Here is an 18,634-nt window from a genome sequence, read left to right as displayed (position 1 = left end):
AATAACGCAGAGCTAGGGGCTCAGTACATTAACTAGTTTCTCTCTCCTATTTATGAAGGGCTTATTAAAGAGCCTTACTGAAAAAGGGGGCGAGTGCTACAGCAGTCCTCTTGTCTACCCAGATTCACTGAGCTGCCACAGGGCAGAGCCGGTTCCCACCCCTGAGCACCTTTTCCCAGCCCCTGCCTCTCAGCCTCCTGCCTCGCAGCGTCACACTCAAGAGCTGGGTACCGACAGCTCGGAGGCCCCTTCCCTCCCAGAGAATCCTTCCTTCCTTCGATTCATGTACCACATGCACATCTCCCTTTTATGGCAGACGTCGAAGCTTCTTAAACAGGGGCAGGAAGAGCCAGGTAGATCTGCTCTGGGTCCACGCTGGTTTCAGACTGCACTCGGAGCTCTGACCTTCACCTCTGCCTTCAGTTAAGACAGCAGATCTTGGGAATGTGGGAATTTAGAAGCTAGAGGTGAGCTCTAGCGTTGAAAAGCACTTCCCGATGGTGTGCCCGGAAGGAGCTGCCTGATTCCTTGGCAGCTAGTCTGTCACCTGGGACAGTAGGAGTGAGCGACACCCTGGGGACAGAACAAAATCTCCTCCTTTTCATTTTGTCCTCTTCTCCATAATCATGGTAGAGATTAAAGGGAAAAAAAAAAAAAAAAAAGGCACCCTCTTTCCAATGGCTTTCCTGGGCCTGGCCAGAGTCCAGGCTTCTGAGAATTTCAATTTAATCTGTTGTGGGGACAAAGGATCGTTATAAACTAATTAGCACTTCATTGCTGCTTCTGGTGTCTTAATATGTTCAGTGCTTCACTAATGGGAAGAAATGTAACAATGCTAAACAAGTAAACAAATATAATTCCCTGCTGGTCTACCGACGGGGGGGAGTCATAGGGCGAAACTAAGACGCTGCGTCCTCTCACGTTCCCATGATTTTCATCCGTGTGCTCCTGGGCCAGATAGCATCGCTGCAGCACATCGCCCTTCTCCGGGGCGCACCCCTCCCTCCCTGGCATCTTCTCCTAAGGTTCAGTCCACACATACTTGGCCTTTGCCCCGTCTTTGCTGGCATGCCCCCCCTCCTCCCCTTGTCTGGCACCTGTTTTAAAACCCCCCTTTACTTTTGATGCTCAACCTCACACCCACCTCTAGTCCTGCTGCTGTGCTCAGACAGGAGCAGAAAGACCCAATTTAAATACCACCTTTCCTGCCTGCTTGTGGCATGACCTCAGGCTAGTCCCTTAACTCCTGGGTCTTAGTTTCTCCATCTGTTAAATGGGAATACCATCACCATTTTGAGAGTAAAGGTTACCACCGCTGCTGTTCTCCCCGCCCCTGTGCCTCCTCCCCTGGGGAGCATTTGTGAACACTTAACCATGTGTCACAGTACTTGCTGCTTCTCCTGACTGAGTTCATTTCCTGGAAGTACTGTCTGTATGTCTCAGCACACAGTAGGTTTTCTATAAACGTGCTTCCCTTTGTGCCCTAATGGCCCCCTTTTTTGTTGCAAGCATTAGAGACCCAGCTTAAGCACAAAGGGGAATTCATGAGACGGTCATGGGCATCTTTCAGTCCATCCTGCGGGAAGAGCCGGAATGGTGTGCACTCAGCGTTCGCTCTCTGCCCGGCTCTGCTGTTGGCTTTGTTCTTGGTACAACTGGATTTCATCGCCCAGCACAACCACAGCCACTGACAGTCCTCAGATCCCACAAGCTGTTGCTCGCACCACAGAGACAGTGGGTCTCTTTCCCTGGCTCTGGTTGGACCACCCCAGTCCTGTCCCTCCGGCTGTCCCATGTCTGTTGGCAGTGGCCAGGAAGCAGGAGGTGCAGGACAGTCCTGACCACCAGGGAGCTGTTCCCAGGCACTCCTGGTAGTGACAGGCTCCTCTGCATCACTTCTGGTCTTCACCTGGCCCTGTTCCCAAGCCACATGGCTATAAGTGGCCTCCCACAGATCCTGGGCAATGCCCAGAGGTCACAGAGGGCGAGGACCTCTCAGCTAGACACCTGCCTCCATGACGAATATAAGGGCCGAGAGAGAGCTGGGGACGGGGGCGGGGGCTGGTCCCTGCTGCAGAGGAGGCCTCGGACCCACTTGGAGAACACACAGCGCCCCCCAGACACCAACACTGCCTGCTTATGCAGGGCCTGGTAAGAGGGCCAAGACGGTCTTGTGGCTATTTGAAGAAAGACGTCGGTGTATACTGACACCCCATTCAACAGAGAAGAATAACCCTAACTCCTTCGTACCGAGCCTTCTCTGGGCCGGGCCCTATGCCGCCTGTCTTCTGTGCGCTGCTGATCCTGGGAGGCAGGACGACTGGTATCCCCACACGGCATCCCCATGTGTCCAGAAACCAGCTCCCCAGTGTTAAAGGACCCTCCAGGCACTGGAGTCAGTGGAGAGGCTGGGACTCACACCTGGGCTTTCAGATTCACCAGCACACCTTAACAGACGCTCCTCGCAGGAGAACGGAGGGCTTCGTGTCCGTCCAGCCCTTTATGTAGCTTCAGTCCATTTCCACAGCCACCCCGTGAGGCAGGCCTGTAATCATTCCCATTCTACAGATGAGGAAACAGGAGCTCAGGGAGGCTGTCACTCGCCCGTGATCGTACCGCTTGCAGGTGTCAGGGTCAAGGCTCACGCTTGTCCCTTCGACTCCAGATTCTGGACACTTAAACCACTTTGCCGCTGTGGTCTACACTGAAGTGTGTTTTAATAACCCCACAAAGAGGCTAATGACCTGATTAGCAGAAATCCAGTTAGTGGATTATTACCATGACTTCGTATTACGTGTATTTTGTATGGGGCAAAGTCAGTCTCATACAAAAAGTAGGTTTTCTTACCATTTACAGTGTCTATTTTTAGAAAGCCTGACCCATGTTAGAGAGCAGAGGGTTATTTTTATCTGACTGGCGTGGGTCCCTGGTGGCCTCCCGAGTTTTTATGGAAGTAATTAGTGTTGGCAGTGTACCTGCACTTATCCCGGTTTTTGGCTCCGGCCATATGCAGAGCTCATGTTACGGGCGCAGCTGCTCTGCTGGGGAGGACTGCAGGTTCAGCACACAGGGGCCCTCCCTCCCTCCCTCAGGAGAGCCGTGCTCCTCAAACACTGCAGACAATTGCCAGGCGCCTGCCCTGTCATCAGCGAGAGAGTATCACTGTCATTAAGGCGGGTGCCCTGTACCATCAGATTCTGCATGGAGATGGGATTTGTCGTTTTCCCCCTCATTTTCGAGGGAACCTTCCTAACAGGTTTCTAGAGCCCCTAATTGTATGGGCACTGTAATGCCCTGTGAGGCCCGCGGTGCCAGGCGACACCAGCTGACGTGCGCTCGCGCCTTCTAACAGCGGTGTTTCTGTTACTGTTCTAGAGCGCTGGACGCGGCTGTTTCTCTTGGGGGCGAAGACTTGACCCCATTCTATGGTCTGGTGGATGGTGGCAGGGAAGGAAAATTCTACAGGGTAATTGTCCTCAGAGTAAACACTTGCTGGTAACATCTAGTTATGTGTGTAAAACAAATGTGCCTGGGGTGAACCTTCTCGCTTTTTCCCAATCTCTTTTCCCCACTGAGCTCGAAATGTACTTTTCTAGAAAATGCCCTTGGAGTCCTAATGGATGCTTCAGACTGAAGCCAAAATGTGTGTTGTGTTTCCATTTTATTTCCACGTAGGAGCTGGAAGACTATTTTTACTATTCTCAGCTCCGTAGTCAAGGTATTGATACAATGGAGACCAGAAAGGTGTCGGAACACATTTGCCTGTCAGAGCTTCCTTTTGTCATGAGAGCAATTGGCTTTTACCCGTCGGAAGAGAAGGTAGGTAGAAAGAAAACAAGAGCAGCAGTGGGACCCGTTATTTATGAAAACGACCTCTGGGAACAACAATTATAGGTCAAGCTAAAAATTTAACATCATTCTTACATAAACCGATCAGAAAGAAGGTTCTGGGCATACCAGACCTGCTCCTTAGAAACAGACTTACCATAAAGATATTCTGGAAAGTCTTATTCCTTACTGGAGTGTGACACGGGTAAGAGCTCGGGTTTTGGAATTAGACAGACGGGCCCACGCTGAGCTCGAGGAGGTGATGCTTGTCAATCATGGGGCGCAGGGCTGGGCGTGTAGGGAGAGCTCAGGGAATGGGTGTTGTTGGGGTGATTTTCAGGGCTCAGTTGCTGTCCACCCCAGCCTGTGTGAAAGGGGTGCCTCTGGGAGGTGGGCACGCATGCTGGGCTGTGGGGCTCAGAAGAAGCCATCAGCCCTCATGACCCTCACAAAACACATCCCAGCTTCGAGGGGCTCCCAGGGACCAGAAGCACCGCAGGGAAAATGGTCATCCTAGAGACCGTGTGTGATTCACAGTGCACTAGACTGGGTTTTCCTTCAGATGTGAAAGGTTACCACATTTTCATAGTGGGAAGTTTGGAAAAGGTACACAAGTGGAATGAAGAACATAATTACTTATAATCCCACATACACAGACATAACAGTTACATAAAATTTGAATATTACATAAAAATATGTTGAATACATATTTTTATTCTATATTTCCACTCGCTGTTCTAACCATTTTGCATTTATTAATAATTCTTTGAAAATATGATTTTTTAAAAAGATTATTTATTTATTTGAAAGAGAGCAGAAAAGGAGAGAGAGAGTGAGCGAGAGCATGAATGCGGGGAGGGGCACAGGGAGAAACAGGCTCCCCACCCAATAGGGAGCCTGATGCGGGGCTCAGTCCCAGGACCCTGAGATCATGACCTGTGCCAAAGGCAGATGCTTAACTACCTGAGCCACCTAGGTTCTCCTGAAAACATGATTTTTAAAGGACATATCTTTATTTTTTTTATTAACACATAATATATTATTTGCTTTAGGGATACAGGTCTGTGAGTCATCAAGCTTACACACTTCACAGCACTCACCATAGCACATACCCCCCTCCAATGTCCATCATCCAGCCACCCTATCCCTCCCCCTCAACCCTCCAGCAACCCTCATTTTGTTTCCTGAGATTAAGAGTCTCTTATGGTTTGTCTCTGTCCCAATCCCATCTTGTTTCATTTCATCCCTCCCTATCCCCATGACACCCTGCCCTGCCCCTCAAGTTCCTCATATCAGAGAGATCATATGATAATTGTCTTTCTCTGATTGACTTATTTCACTAAGCTTAATACCCTCTAGTTCCATCCACATCATCACAAATGGCAAGATTTCATTTCTTTTGATGGCTGCATTGTTGTATATATACATACAACATCTTCTTTATCCATTCATCTGTTGATGGACATCTAGGTTCTTTCCATAGTTTGGCTCTTGAGGACATTGTTGCTATAAACATTCGGGTGCACGTGCCCCTTCGGATCACTACATTTGTATCTTTAGGGTAAATACCCAGTAGTGCGATTGCTGGGTCGTAGGGTAGCTCTACTTTCAACTTTTTGAGGAACCTCCATACTGTTTTCCAGAGTGGCTGCACCACCTTGCATTCCCACCAACAGTGTAGGAAGGTTCCCCTTTCTCCACATCCTTGCCAGCATCTGTCATTTCCTGACTTGTAATTTTAGCCATTCTGACTGGCGTGAGGTGGTATCTCACTGTGCTTTTGATTTGTATTTCCCTCATGCCAAATGATGTTGAGCACTTTTTCATGTGTATGTTGGCCATTTGGATGTCTTCTTTGCCAAAACTTCTGTTCATGTCTTCTGCCCATTTCTTAATTGCATTATTTGTTCTTTGGCTGTTGAGTTTGATAAGTTCTTTTTTTTTTTAATTTTTAAAGATTTTATTTATTTATTTGAGAGAGAAAGAGTGACAGAGAGCATGAGGTGGGGGGTCAGAGGGAGAAACAGACTCCCCATGGAGCTGGGAGCCCGATGTGGGGACTCGATCCCGGGAATCTGGGTCATGACCTGAGCCAAAGGCAGTCACTTTACCAACTGAGCCACCCAGGTGCCCATGTTTGATAAGTTCTTTATAGTTTTTGGATACTAGCCCTTTATCTGATATGTCATTTGCAAATATCATCTCCCATCCTGTCAGTTGTCTTTGGTTTTGTTGACTCTTTCCTTTGCTGTGCAAAAACTTTTGATCTTGATGAAGTCCCAATAGTTCATTTTTGCCCCTGCTTCCCTTGCCGTTGGCGGACATATCTTAATTTTATAACTTTTTCTGATTTAGAGAATAGAACTATAAAAAAGAAATAGAAATTCCTCAGAGATGATCACTGTTCACATTTTGGTGGACTTCCTTCTGTTGGTTTTTTTTTTTAAGATTTTATTTATTTATTTGACAGAGAGAGGTCACAAGTAGGCAGAGAGAGAGAGAGAGGAGGAAGCAGGCTCCCTGCTGAGCAGAGAGCCCACTGTGGGACTTGAACCCAGGACCCTGAGATCATGACCTGAGCCGAAGGCAGAGGCTTAACCCACTGAGCCACCCAGGTGCCCCTTCTGTTGTTTTATATATGGATATAGATACATCTCTATTTTAAAATAAAAAATTAGCACTATATGGTATATACATGTATATGTCCATGTATATCAACCATTTACAGATATGCATGTGTAGATGTACGGATTTGTGGGTGTATATAGGTATATATGTGTATATATAGATATATTTATATCAACATTCTTAGTAACTATTGTTTTGAGCATGATGGTAAAAATTCTCAGACAGTATACTTCCCCCCCAGCTTTATTGAGATATAATTGACATATAACCTTATATAGTTGCAAATATATAGTGTAGTGCTTTTATATATGTATTATTGCAAAATGATCACCACAATAAGTTTAGTTAACATATCCGTCACCTCACACAGTTACGTGTGTGTGTGTGTGTGTGTGTGTGGTGAGAACCTTTTATCTATTTATTTTTTCTTTTCTCAAATTTTTATTTAAATTCTAGTTAGTTCACATTTAATATAATATTAGTCTGAAGAGTAGAATTCAGTAGTTCATCACTTACATACAACACCCAGTGCTCATCACAACTGGTGCCCTCCTTAATGCCCAACCCCCCACCCCCGTCTGTCCCATCCCCCACCCACCTCCCTCCATCAACCCTCAGTTTGTTCTCTGTCATTAAGAGTCTCTTATGGTTTGTTTCCCTCTCTCCTTCTTTTTTTCCCATTCCCATGTGTTCATCTGTTTCTTAAGTTCCACAGATGAGTGAAATCATATGGTATTTATCTTTCTCTGACTGACTTATTTCACTGAGTATAGTAACACTGTAGCTCCATTCATGGGCACCACAAGTGGCAAGATTTCATTCTTTTTGATGGCTGAGTAATATTCCACTGTGTATATATACCACATCAGTCAATGGGCATTTGGGATCTTGGTAAGAACTTTTAAAACCTACTTTCTAGCAGCTTTCTTTTTTTCAAAGATTTTATTTATTTGACAAAGAGAAACACAGTGAGAGAGGGAACACAAGCATGGGGAGTGGGAGAGGGAGAAGAAGGCTTCCCGCCAAGCAGAGACCCCAATGCAGGGCTCGATCCCAGAACCCCGGGATCATGACCTGAGCCAAAAGCAGACACTTAAGGACTGAGCCACTGGGTGCCCCTCTAGAAGCTTTCAAATAAATATACAATACAGGATTGTTAACTATAGTCATCATCTGTACGTAATATTCTCCAGGACTTTTTCATCTTGTCACTGGAAATTTGTACCCTGGCAACCACTGTCTGTTTTGTGTTTCTATGAGTTTGGGTTTTTTTTTTTTTTAAAGATTTTATTTATTTATTTGACAGACAGAGATTACAAGTAGGCAGAGAGGCAGGCAGAGAGAGAGGAGGAAGCAGGCTCCCTGCTGAGCAGAGAGCCCAATGCGGGGCTCCATCCCAGGACCCTGGGATTATGACCTGAGCCGAAGGCAGAGGCTTTAACCCACTGAGCCACCCAGGCGCCCCGAGTTTGGGGTTTCTTTTTTCAGATTCCACATCTATGTCTTTCTCAGTCTGACTTACTTCACTTAGTAAAATGCCCTTGAGTTTCATTCATGTCCTAAGTGGCAGAATTTCTTTCTTTTTATGGCTGAATAATATTCCATTATATAGCCAGAAATCACATTTTCTGTATTTATTCCCACCAACAGTGCACAAGGGTCCATTTTCCCCCACATCCTTGCCAGCATTTACCTTTTGTCTTTGAGGATAGCCGTTCTAACAGGTGGGAGGTGATAGCTCATTACAGCTTTGACTTGCCTTTCCCTGATGATGAGTAATGTCGAGTACATTTTCACGTTTGAATATCTTTTTTGGAAAAATACTTATTCAGGTCTTTGGCCCAGTTATAAATTGGGGTATTTTGTTTGTTTGTTTGTTTGTTTTGCTGTTGGGTTGTGGGAGTTCCCCCATATATTTTAGATAGCAACCCCTTATCAGAGATGTGGTTTGCAAATATTTTCTCGCATGCTGTAGGTTACCTTTTCATTTTGCTAATTTCTATGGCTGCACGGAAGCTTTTGGGTTTGAGGTAGATGACGTGCTTTTGACAGGCTGTGTACTTAACTGAACCAGTCCCCAGCTGACAGACACATTGGTTGTCTGAAGTGTTCAGCTGTCTGAGAATGGCTGCGATGAGCATCTCTGGTTCCAGTTTTTGCATACTCCTCTGATTATTTTCCAGTCTCCAAGTCCTAGAAATAGAATTACTGGGTCAGAGAATAGGAACTTCAAGGCTCTGCTGCCAAACAGCTTTCCAAAAATGTCGCATTTCGCAGCCCACCATCAGGCACACAGAAGGCTTGAAACCCAGCTACGCTGTGGGGCCCACGTTGCTGGCTGGGTGCATTTCAGGGGGGGGAAGCTGTGGTCCCTGTTACTGCTCCTGGCACACCTAGAACCACCTGTTTTCATGTACTCTGGGTCTGACCAGAAGGTGACTTTTATTCTCCAAATAGCATCGGGAAAAATGAGCTCTGAGGGCCCAGAGACCCATGCAGAGACTTGAACGAGTGCCTTCAGCACAGCAGGTTTTCTGAGCTCCTCAAAAGGCCTTTTGACCAATGTACGTTTTGTAAAAGTACATGCCCAGAAATGGCAGCGACTATGGCGAAAGTTTGTGCAACCCACATAAAAGTGTTGCAGAGAGCTATACTTCCAAAGCACGTTCCTTCGAACGGCCAGTTCCCAAACCAGCAAACTGCCTCAGAAGTACGAGGGGCACTTAAGGAAGAACAGATTCCTGGGCCCATCCTGGACCAAGCCGGTCAGACTCTCCAAGCAGGGGGCCTGGGAGTCTGCATTTCCCCCTCCTCGGGCTGTAAACACCTGTCTTGGAACTGGCCCGGTGAGGTGTTTCCTAGGGCCGCTCCTGCTTAAGGAAGGATTAGACAAAGCAAAACAGGATTATTAGCCAGGACCCTCCTTTGGTTATGGGTTACCAAAACCTAATGCGGACTAGTTTTTAATTCGCAGGATTCTAAGTCTAGAGAGGTAGAGGTAATGCCCAGAATGACCTAGGTTAGGCCCACATGCTGCTGCCAGAAAGTGTCGTCCCCCCCCAGGCCTCTCCTTCCTCCGTGTTACTTTGTAAACGTAGTAGGTCCCTGGGCCCACGTGCAGCGGGCACAACTCCAGAGCCCCGGTCATTGGCCCCAGCCTCCTCCCGCTGTCCTCGGGGCAGGCGCTCTCAGGTCGGCCAGGCCTGGATGCTCCCGTGAGTCAGAGTCAGGGTCAGCCACCTTGACCACGAGGACTCTGGGGCGGCAGGAGTGGACTTCAAATGGAATTCTGCAGAGGGAAAAAAATGGGTCCACGATTCTGAGGCTTTGGGAAGTTCCTGGACATTGGGAAGTGAGGTGTACACAAGCGGGACGGCACCCCCCAACTGGACTGATTATAGAAACCTCTTTCTTTTTTCACTTTGGAAATAACTGCTTTCGCGACTTCTCGCCTGGGTTCCGCCCTCCCCCCTCCCCGGTATTTCATCTTCTTTATTGTATCCGTGGTTCGTCTTCTCCCTTTTTTCCCATGCACTGATCTTAAGTTAAGCCCCATCTTCTTGGGGTGACTGGCTGGCATATCGCCTTCCAGACTGAGGAAGGGGAAATGCGTACGTTGGCAGAAGTGCAGGGACCCAGAACCTGGCTGACCTAGCTCACCCCTTGCAAGTCATGTCAGCGAGAGTCTGAGTTCCTGTGATCACGTCTGTCAGACGAGGCTGGCGGGAGCTGGCACCTCCAGCGTTGTTTCGAGGACTGACGGACGTGGGTCCAAGGACCCTCCCCTACCCTGTGTCACACAGAGTAGCTACTGATTAGCCCCTTTTCTCACTTTAGTATTTCCTGTCAACACAGCGTGTTCTGTTTAAGAGGTACATGAGACAGCCCCTCTTTTACTTATTTTTAACTTTTTATTTTAGAAAATTCCTAACAGATAAAAGCAGAGAAAATAGTGTAATAAACTGTCGTGTGCCCATCAGTCAGCTTCAACAATTACCAGCTCCTGTTACATCCAGACCCACCAACTTACTCTGCACCTTTGGCCTGTTCTGAAGCAGGTGCCACACACTCCTACTTCACAGGGAGGCCTCTGGAACTGGGGTGTCCCTTACTCCGTCATCTAGCCGGGGTGAGGGTCCCTCTTCCACCCCTGTAGGTGTCTCAGGTTCACCGTCATGCATGTCCTGTGGGCGGGCATCAGATGTCTCTCTGGTTCAAGCCGTCCGTGTAGGGAGGCAGGGCCTCCTGCGTCACGTGGCCCCAGGGACGAACCCTGCCTGGAGCCACTGGGCAGCCTCGCGATTGGGTCGCGTCCCTGACTTCTCCAAGTCTCTGTTTCCTCATCTGTGAAGTGGGAGTGGTGGGACAGGTGACTGAAGAGTGACTGCACATCTACTTAGCATAGGCCGCGGCGTGTTAAACGTTTGGAAAATCCCATCGAGTATCATTGTTTTCATCATCGTGTCCTCATCTCTGGACGTGAGCTTGTGAAAAGCCTTGGGGCCAGTGCTTCTCTGACCGTGCAGTTCTTTGTTCACAATTTCCTTTCTAAAACCAGTTTCCTTGATTCATCTGGTAAAGGCACTTTGCATAAGTGACTGAAAGTCATCAAACTGATGGCAGTTTTCTCATTCAGGATTTTTTTTTTTTTAAAGATTTTATTTATTTATTTGACAGAGAGAGATCACAAGCAGGCAGAGAGGCAGGCAGAGAGAGAGAGGAGGAAGCAGGCTCCCTGCCGAGCAGAGAGCCCGATGCGGGGCTCGATCCCAGGACTCTGAGATCATGACCTGAGCCGAAGGCAGTGGCTCAACCCACTGAGCCATCCAGGCGCCCCTCTCATTCAGGATTTTTTTAAGGGATTTTTTTCTTTTCTTTTCCTTTCTCCCTTCCTTCCTTCCTCCCTCCCTCCCTCTCTCTCTTTCCTTCCCTCCCTCTCCTTCCTTCCTTCTGTCCTTCCTTCCTTCTTTCTTGTAAGCTCTACACCCAGTGTGGGGCTCAAACTCACAACCCTGAGATCAAGAGTCACATGCTCTACTGGCAGCCAGCCATGCACCCCTCCTTCAGGATCCTTGATTTTCAGCCCTAAGCTCATTTAAATGAGTCGTCCTCTGCAGTCCTGCTTGGCTGGTAAGGGAATTCTTGGTGTTTAGCCTCTGTGACCCTCATACCTGCCACATAAGGTGCTACAGACAGATGGAGGGCACAGAGTGACCGGCCTTTTCCTGCTTCCTGTAGAAGCAAGCTCGTGCCGTGATTGAAGGTACTCAGCCACCCAGTCATTGGCAAAACATACTAAGACCTAACACCCTCTCCAGGTCTTGCTGATGAGTAAACCGTCCCCAGAAAAAAACATTAGTCTGCAGCAAATGTAAAGTGGCATCGAGCCTCAGTTATACACAAAAAGAAGTGGAAATGGCGATTGTATGGTTTCCAATGGCTGTTGGAGACCTCTCTCCTCTCTGTCACAAAGGAGAGTTTCAGTGCCCCCTGGGAGGTCTTCATAAATCCCTTGGCCTCCATGGTTTTCCGTCCACCTAAATAAACACACTCAGGCTCTGGAGATGTTTTCCAAAGGCCCCTGGCCCAGATGTGGCCACATCAGTGTGCAGACCTCACGAGCTGATGAGTCTGTTTCTAAAAACTTTTTGGTCTCTTGTTTTCACATTAGATTTATAGGGATTTCCATAAGAACGTCTTCAGGGCTTTGAAACTTTCAAATTCAGGCTTCGTTGTGGTTCATGAAACATTTCCCGTTAAGATGCAGCTGTTCCCCCGCCCCTGAGAAGCCGTAGGAAGGACACAGAGCTAGTAGAATACTTCAGCACTTGGTTCCATAAAAGACACAGTCACAGGGGTTCACACCAGTGCCCCCCCCACCCAGGCTATACGTTACTTATATTTCTCTTACGTCAATTTAACTGCCTAGGGGTTTTGAATCTAGTCAGTGTGGTAAATTGAAGCCAAATTACACAAGAATATAACCCTCCCCGAAAATTCCTAACCCCTCCCATCCTTTGCAGAGCACTGTACTTGGGCATAACACAGCCAAAGTGTGGTCGGGGAGCGCCTACTCTACTTACAGATCTTCATTTTTGAAATGAACTGTTTGCACGGTTTGTAATGTGATAGAAGGAACCAAAACTTCGGCGTCATGGTTTTCTGCAGCTGCGTACACACGGGACAAAGTTTCATCTTCTAGCTTCATCATTTTCTTTTCCTGCAGGACTCTGGAGTGCCCTGTTGGGGACTTGCCTGTGCGTCACATGGGTTCTCTGCTTACTGGTGGCTACGTTTCTGTTTTGCTTGCAGAGCTCTCATTGTTTAATCCTGATAGCTTTTCACGTTGAATTAACAGTTGTGTCACCACTTAGTTCTTTTTTTTTGTTTTTTTTAAAGATTTTATTTATTTATCTGTCAGAGAGAGAGAGGGAGAGAGAGCGAGCACAGGCAGACAGAATGGCAGGCAGAGGCAGGGGGAGAAGCAGGCTCCCCGCCAAGCAAGGAGCCCGATGCGGGACTCGATCCCAGGACGCCGGGACCATGACCTGAGCCGAAGGCAGCTGCTCAACCAACTGAGCCACCCAGGCGTCCCACCACTTAGTTCTATAAATGTGAGCAGAGAGGGGTGTGTCTGGCAAGTGTTCACATAAGGGACACTCTGCAAATGTTGTTCAGATGAGTGAGTGAGGGAAGGAGGGAGTGATGGGCTTTGGTCAGATCTGGCACAAAGACAACAAGGGAAGGAGAATCCCTGACATTATTATTTGATTTCAGGGTAATCAGCGGTAGCATTTGATAGATTCAGGAACTTAGTGTTATTTAGGAATATTTAGAGAGGAATAAACAATCACTTAACTTTAAAAAAAATTTTTTTTGGTAAAGATTTTATTTATATAGTTGACAAAGAGAGAAAGAGCCCAAGCAGGGGGAGCAGAGAGCCCAATGCAGGCAGGGCTCGATCCTGGGTCCCTGAGACCATGATCTGGGCCAAAGTCAGAGGCTTTAACCCACTGAGCCACCCAGGTGCCCCATGACCAACGTTTTTTGACTCAAAAAGCACATACAGGATTTGTGATTGAAGGGAAAAGGGCAAGTCACAAAACCATGTGTAAATCATGAGCTCATTTCATTAATAATAATTTAGATATTTGTACATGCCTAGCAAAACTCTGAAAGACCACGCCCCAAATGCTTAACAACATTGACTTCTGAGGGGTGGGCTTTGGGAGAATTTTTACTTCCCACTTTGTGCACATAAGCCCGTGTCAGTTGGAACCTGGCTCTGGTCCATGAGAGTCAGGGTTTTGGGGCTCCCCTGGGGGCTCCCATGGTTGTGTGCAGACTCTATCTACCCCATGTCATTCCAGACCTGACACTCAGCTCATTCCTTAGTTTCCACAAAAACACAAAGCCCACTCATGGTAGACAACTTGCTTGAAAATTTGGGAAACATCAGAAAGAGACACAGACCTGGATTTCCCAGCAATGTTCCAGAAACTGCTTTTAGACGTTTCTCCCAGTCCTGCCAGTCACTCTGACAGGGGCTTCCTTGCTGGCCTTCATCCCACACACGACTCAGTGCTCTGCTCCCCCTCTGTCCTGGTGCACGCCCAGGAACGCCACGTTCTCCTTGTGTTAGCCACGGCAGTTTGGCTCTTCTTAGCTTCTGTGTCCAAACCTGCAACGCAACCCCATCTTGAGGGTCTATAAATGAAAAATTACCCATTTAGTAGTTTCTACCCTCCTTAGAAGACAGTTGTGGTTATATGGGGAAGGGGGCTTACAATATACAGTTCTGTAATGTTTTAATTTTTCTTAGCTACAAGCATGTGGCTTGTGTTGCTTTTGTATCTACAACAAAACCCAGGAAGATAAACAAACAAATCCTCCCAAAGCCGTTTGTGCTAATCTTGTGGCTAAACCGTGGTCCCAGCTGGGATGGAGGGCCCGTGGCCAACCAGCACAGCTTTCCCCATGCAAGGAGAAGAAATCCGAACCAGTGGTCATGGGCACAGTGTCTGCCCCGATCAAGACCCCATGGGAATTGGGAGATTTGCACGTAGAAAAGAAGCCCTCAACATGTTGGGTTTGCTCTGAAACAGAAATGTCAGGAGATCCTTCTGTGGCCCACCGCTCTAGGGAGGACTTCCGGTCAGCTGAGAGCCCCTATACCAGGGAGCAGTGTGTGCCCCTGCAGAGAGATCAGGGTAAGACAAAACAATTTCCGTTGTTTACACTTTAATGCATTTAAAGAAAGAAATCCCGAAATGCCGCGCAACCGCTAAAAAAAGAGTGCAGGGGATGACAATACCATAATAACACCAGCACCACCAGCAACAACCACGCCCTTCTCTCTGGGGCTCTCGCCACACGCCCAGTTTTATGCCGACCCCACTGGTGTCTAACCCTCCTGGCAGGGAGATGCCTTTATGGTCTCGATTTTACAGATGGGGAAGTGGGGCTTCCCAGGTTCTGTTTCTACACGTACGCGTTAGTGCGAACAAGGAAAAAAAACCCCTAAAAATCGCGACATTGAACCCCTAAAAATCAGCTATAAAAATATAGCTGAGGGTGGGGAATTATAGGGCATTTTATTTCGTTTTATATCTCTTTTCTCTTTATATATCTTTGCTTGAATTTTTTTATAACAAGCATGTACTAATCTTTATTGGTTTTATGATTGTAGCAGGATAGGTCATAGTGGTGGTGGAAAACATATTCAAAAAAATACGAGTGGTATTTGCTTTGTTACTTGCCTTTGCCAAGACTTCACCTCCCATTATTTTTCTTTCTTTTTGACAACTTTTGCGGAGCTCTATCCCATCCCCTACAGTTCATGCATTTGAAATGGCTTTTGGTTCACAGAGTTGTGCAGCCGTCACCGCTGTCTAATCCCAGAGCATGTTACTACCCCAAAAAGAAACCCCATACCCATTAGCGCACGTAATACAGTGACCCACCAAATACGGTCCCCACTCCCACCTCCCCGCTTCCGGCACCCACCCGTCTCCTTCCTGCCTCTATGCATTTGCCTGTTCTCGACATTTCATAGCGATGGCCTCATGGCACTATGCGGTCTTTTGTGTCTGGCTTCCCTCACGGGAGAATCACGTTTGCAAGTTTCCTCCGGGTTGTAGCAGGTGTCCACGCTTCCTTCCTCTTTGTAACTGAATAATATTCCGTTCTTTCATATGGATGTGTCGCGTTTTTTCATTCATCGAATGATGGACATTTGGGTGGTTTCCACGTTTCGGCTCTTATGAGTAATGCCGCTATGAATATTTGTGTACAAGAGCTGGGTTTTAATTTCTCGTGCCTCCGTACCTAGGGGGTAGAATTGCCGTATCAATAACTCCCATGTTCGAGGAACGGCCAGATTGGTCTCTATTTCTTGGCTTGAACCAGTTTCTGGGTGCATGTTTCTGGGTAGCTACAAGGAAGCAGGACTTTGAAGAGCGGTGAGCGCTTGATTGACAAACCCTTGACTGTGGGTCTGGGACAAGCTGGAGGACTTGACATTTAGATTTTTTTTTTTTAAGATTTTATTTATTTATTTGACAGACAGAGATCACAAGTAGGCAGAGAGGCAGACAGATAGAGAGGTGGAAGCAGGCTCCCTGCGGAGCACAGAGCCCGATGTGCGGCTCGATCCCAGGACACCGGGACCATGACCTGAGCCGAAGGCAGAGGCTTTAACCCACTGAGCCACCCAGGTGCCCCTTGACATTTAGATTTTAAAGCTGTTTCCTGAAGGGAGAGCCTGAAGCGTTTGACCCCGGGGCTCTGATGAGGGCCTGGGGGAAGGTCCTCCCAAGGGACTCCTGAGTGGGCGGTGCTCTCTTTTCTGGGCCCCCCTCACTGCAGACAGCAGGGAGAGAGCGAGCTCGGAGGCCAAGCACCAAGGGTGGCCTGACCCTGCCACTGGGTCCCGTGGGTGTGGCCCGTCTCACTCCTGGAGAAAGACAGCCGCTGTCCAAATATAGTTCCTGGAGGAAGCAGGGAGCGGCCGTGAGTCACGGAGCCCAGCATAAATAGCGGAGGTGTCTCCAGATGCGAGTGTGTGGCGGGGCTGCTGGGCCAGCCCAGCCCAGCCCAGCGCCCTCCTTCCCTGCCCGGGGCCCCAGGTGAGGGTCCCCGGTGAGGACACGCACGGAGACAGTGGGCTCCTCGGCTCCTCGTCTGCTGGGGCTGCGCTAGAAGGCACCCTGGGGCGGGGCACCGGGGTGGGGGTCCTGAGCCGGCGGAGAGTCCTCCCGGCCATGCGAGCCCAAGAAACCAGCACAAGAGAAACAGAGTCGTGCCAGCCGCCAGCAGCCTGCTTGTCCACCCAGGGAGGACTGCGCTCAAATGTCGTGTGTTCCTCTCTGCCTCACAGGGAGGCTAGAAAGCGTGAGTAGAAAACGGTGCTAAGGCCATCGGTGGCTTCCTGCTGCCATGGGAGTGAATGGCCGAGGCAGAGTAAAACAAGCCTGAGCAAGGGGACCCAGGCCACCAGGACCGGGTCTCCCTTCTGTCACGGGCCACACAGCAGGGCCCGCAGAAGCCCAGGCACCGCGTGGCTAAGCCTGAGAAGTTAAAAACCAAGCAGCAAGCTGTTAATACTCTGCCCTGACAGTTCTCCCTCTGACTTGGTCTCCTTCAAAATTCTGGGGCTCCTTGCGTTTCCCACTTGGGTGGGTGGCCTGAGGAGGGCCAGGCCAGTGATGACTGCCTGTCTTCCCGCCCGGCTCCCTCCTTGGCCAGCCTTCAGCCCCATGGGCATGGTCACAGTGCAGGTCCCTCTCGGAGGATGACTTCAGGAGACCTGCAGGCCCTGGAAGTGGGCTTGGGTTATTTGGGGATGGGGGGTAGTCCTGGGGTTCCGGGTTCCCAGAGCATGGTCTGTGATGGAGGGCAGGGCATCTAGGTGGGGACCTCCTATGGCCCCAAGACTCCTTTGAGGAGGGGGTTAACCAAGGGGGCCCCCTTGCCTGGATACCATGGTGTCCCTGCCAGAGAACACCTCTCTCTAACGGGGATGGTTTCTTCTCAGGTCTGTGTCTGGAAATGCAGGCCTACCATCATCAGACGACTCCGACTTTCCAAGAGAAGTCTGAAAGCTAGATTTCTTTTTTTTTTTTTTAAGATTTTATTTATTTATTTGACAGACAGAGATCACAAGTGGAGAGACAGGCAGAGAGAGAGGAGGGAAGCAGGCTCCCTGCTGAGCAGAGAGCCTGATGCGGGACTCTATCCCAGGATCCTGAGATCATGACGAGAGCCGAAGGCAGAGGCTTAACCCACTGAGCCACCCAGGTGCCCCTGAAAGCTAGATTTCTATATGAAATCGCCTAATTCTGGAAGTCCCACACGAACCCTGCCGGTGTGCTGCTTCTGACCTGCCGATAGCACCAAGGTCCTCGGTGCCTCATGAGAATCCCGACCCGCCAGCAGGGTGGCAGGAGGGATAATGCCCCCCTGAGGGGTCTGTGTCTTCATTCCTACAACCTGTGAATACACTACCTCACGTGGCAAGAGGATGTCACAAGTATGATTAAATTAAGGATCTTGAGATGGGAGATTATCCTGGATAATCTGGCGGACCGGGTGTAATCACAAGGGTCTTTAGAAGAGGGAGCCAAGAAGTCAGGGTCAGAGGAGGAGGCATGAGAAGGGAAAGAGACGCCAGAGCTCGTGATGAGGCTGCTGGCTTTGAAGATGGAAGGGCCAAGGGCCAAGGAACAGTGGCACCTCTAGAAACTGAAGGGCAACACAAGCAGATTCTCCACTAGAGCTTCCAGAAAGAATGCAGCCCCATGCACACCTTGATGTAGGCTCTTCAGACCCATGGCAGACTTCTGACCTTGAGAACAAGGAGACCAGCTTGCGTGCTTTAAGCTGCTTCATTTGTCGCTGGTGGTTCCAACAGTGACAGGAGATGTGGGAGGGGCTTGGGGGGAGCTTCTCAGCCCCCGCTCACGCCCCCTCCTCACACGTGCTCCCCCTCACCTTAGACTGGCTGGATCCTCGATGGCCGTCCTCCCCATCCACCTCCTCCATGAGGCCTTCCGAGGCCCACCGTGCTGAGGGCTTCTGCAGCCAAGCGCCTGCATTTGTCACCAAAGGTCTGAGAGGTCTGAGAGCGGCGGAATCCAAACGGATTAAGTCACTCGTGCCGGTACCTGGGCCGCCCTTC

At 48.9% G+C, this 18,634-nt stretch overlaps 1 protein-coding gene across 2 annotated transcripts in view; it reads left to right on the top strand.

Annotated features, from left to right (window-relative positions):
* The window catches only part of CFAP251 (cilia and flagella associated protein 251), a 66,387-nt gene that overhangs the window by 38,412 nt on the left and 9,341 nt on the right, over window positions 1-18,634 (top strand). For both annotated transcript variants that reach the window (XM_047698381.1, XM_047698379.1), the window contains exons 17-18: window positions 3,376-3,466; window positions 3,676-3,819. In XM_047698381.1, the coding sequence (XP_047554337.1) occupies window positions 3,376-3,466; window positions 3,676-3,819 (235 nt within the window). The remainder of the gene's footprint in view (window positions 1-3,375; window positions 3,467-3,675; window positions 3,820-18,634) is intronic.

The sequence above is a fragment of the Lutra lutra genome, chromosome 12, assembly GCF_902655055.1.
Source record: "Lutra lutra chromosome 12, mLutLut1.2, whole genome shotgun sequence".
NCBI lineage: Eukaryota > Metazoa > Chordata > Mammalia > Carnivora > Mustelidae > Lutra > Lutra lutra.
The sequence above is the reverse complement of the archived record's forward strand: the minus strand, read 5'-3'. Positions and strand labels throughout refer to the sequence as shown.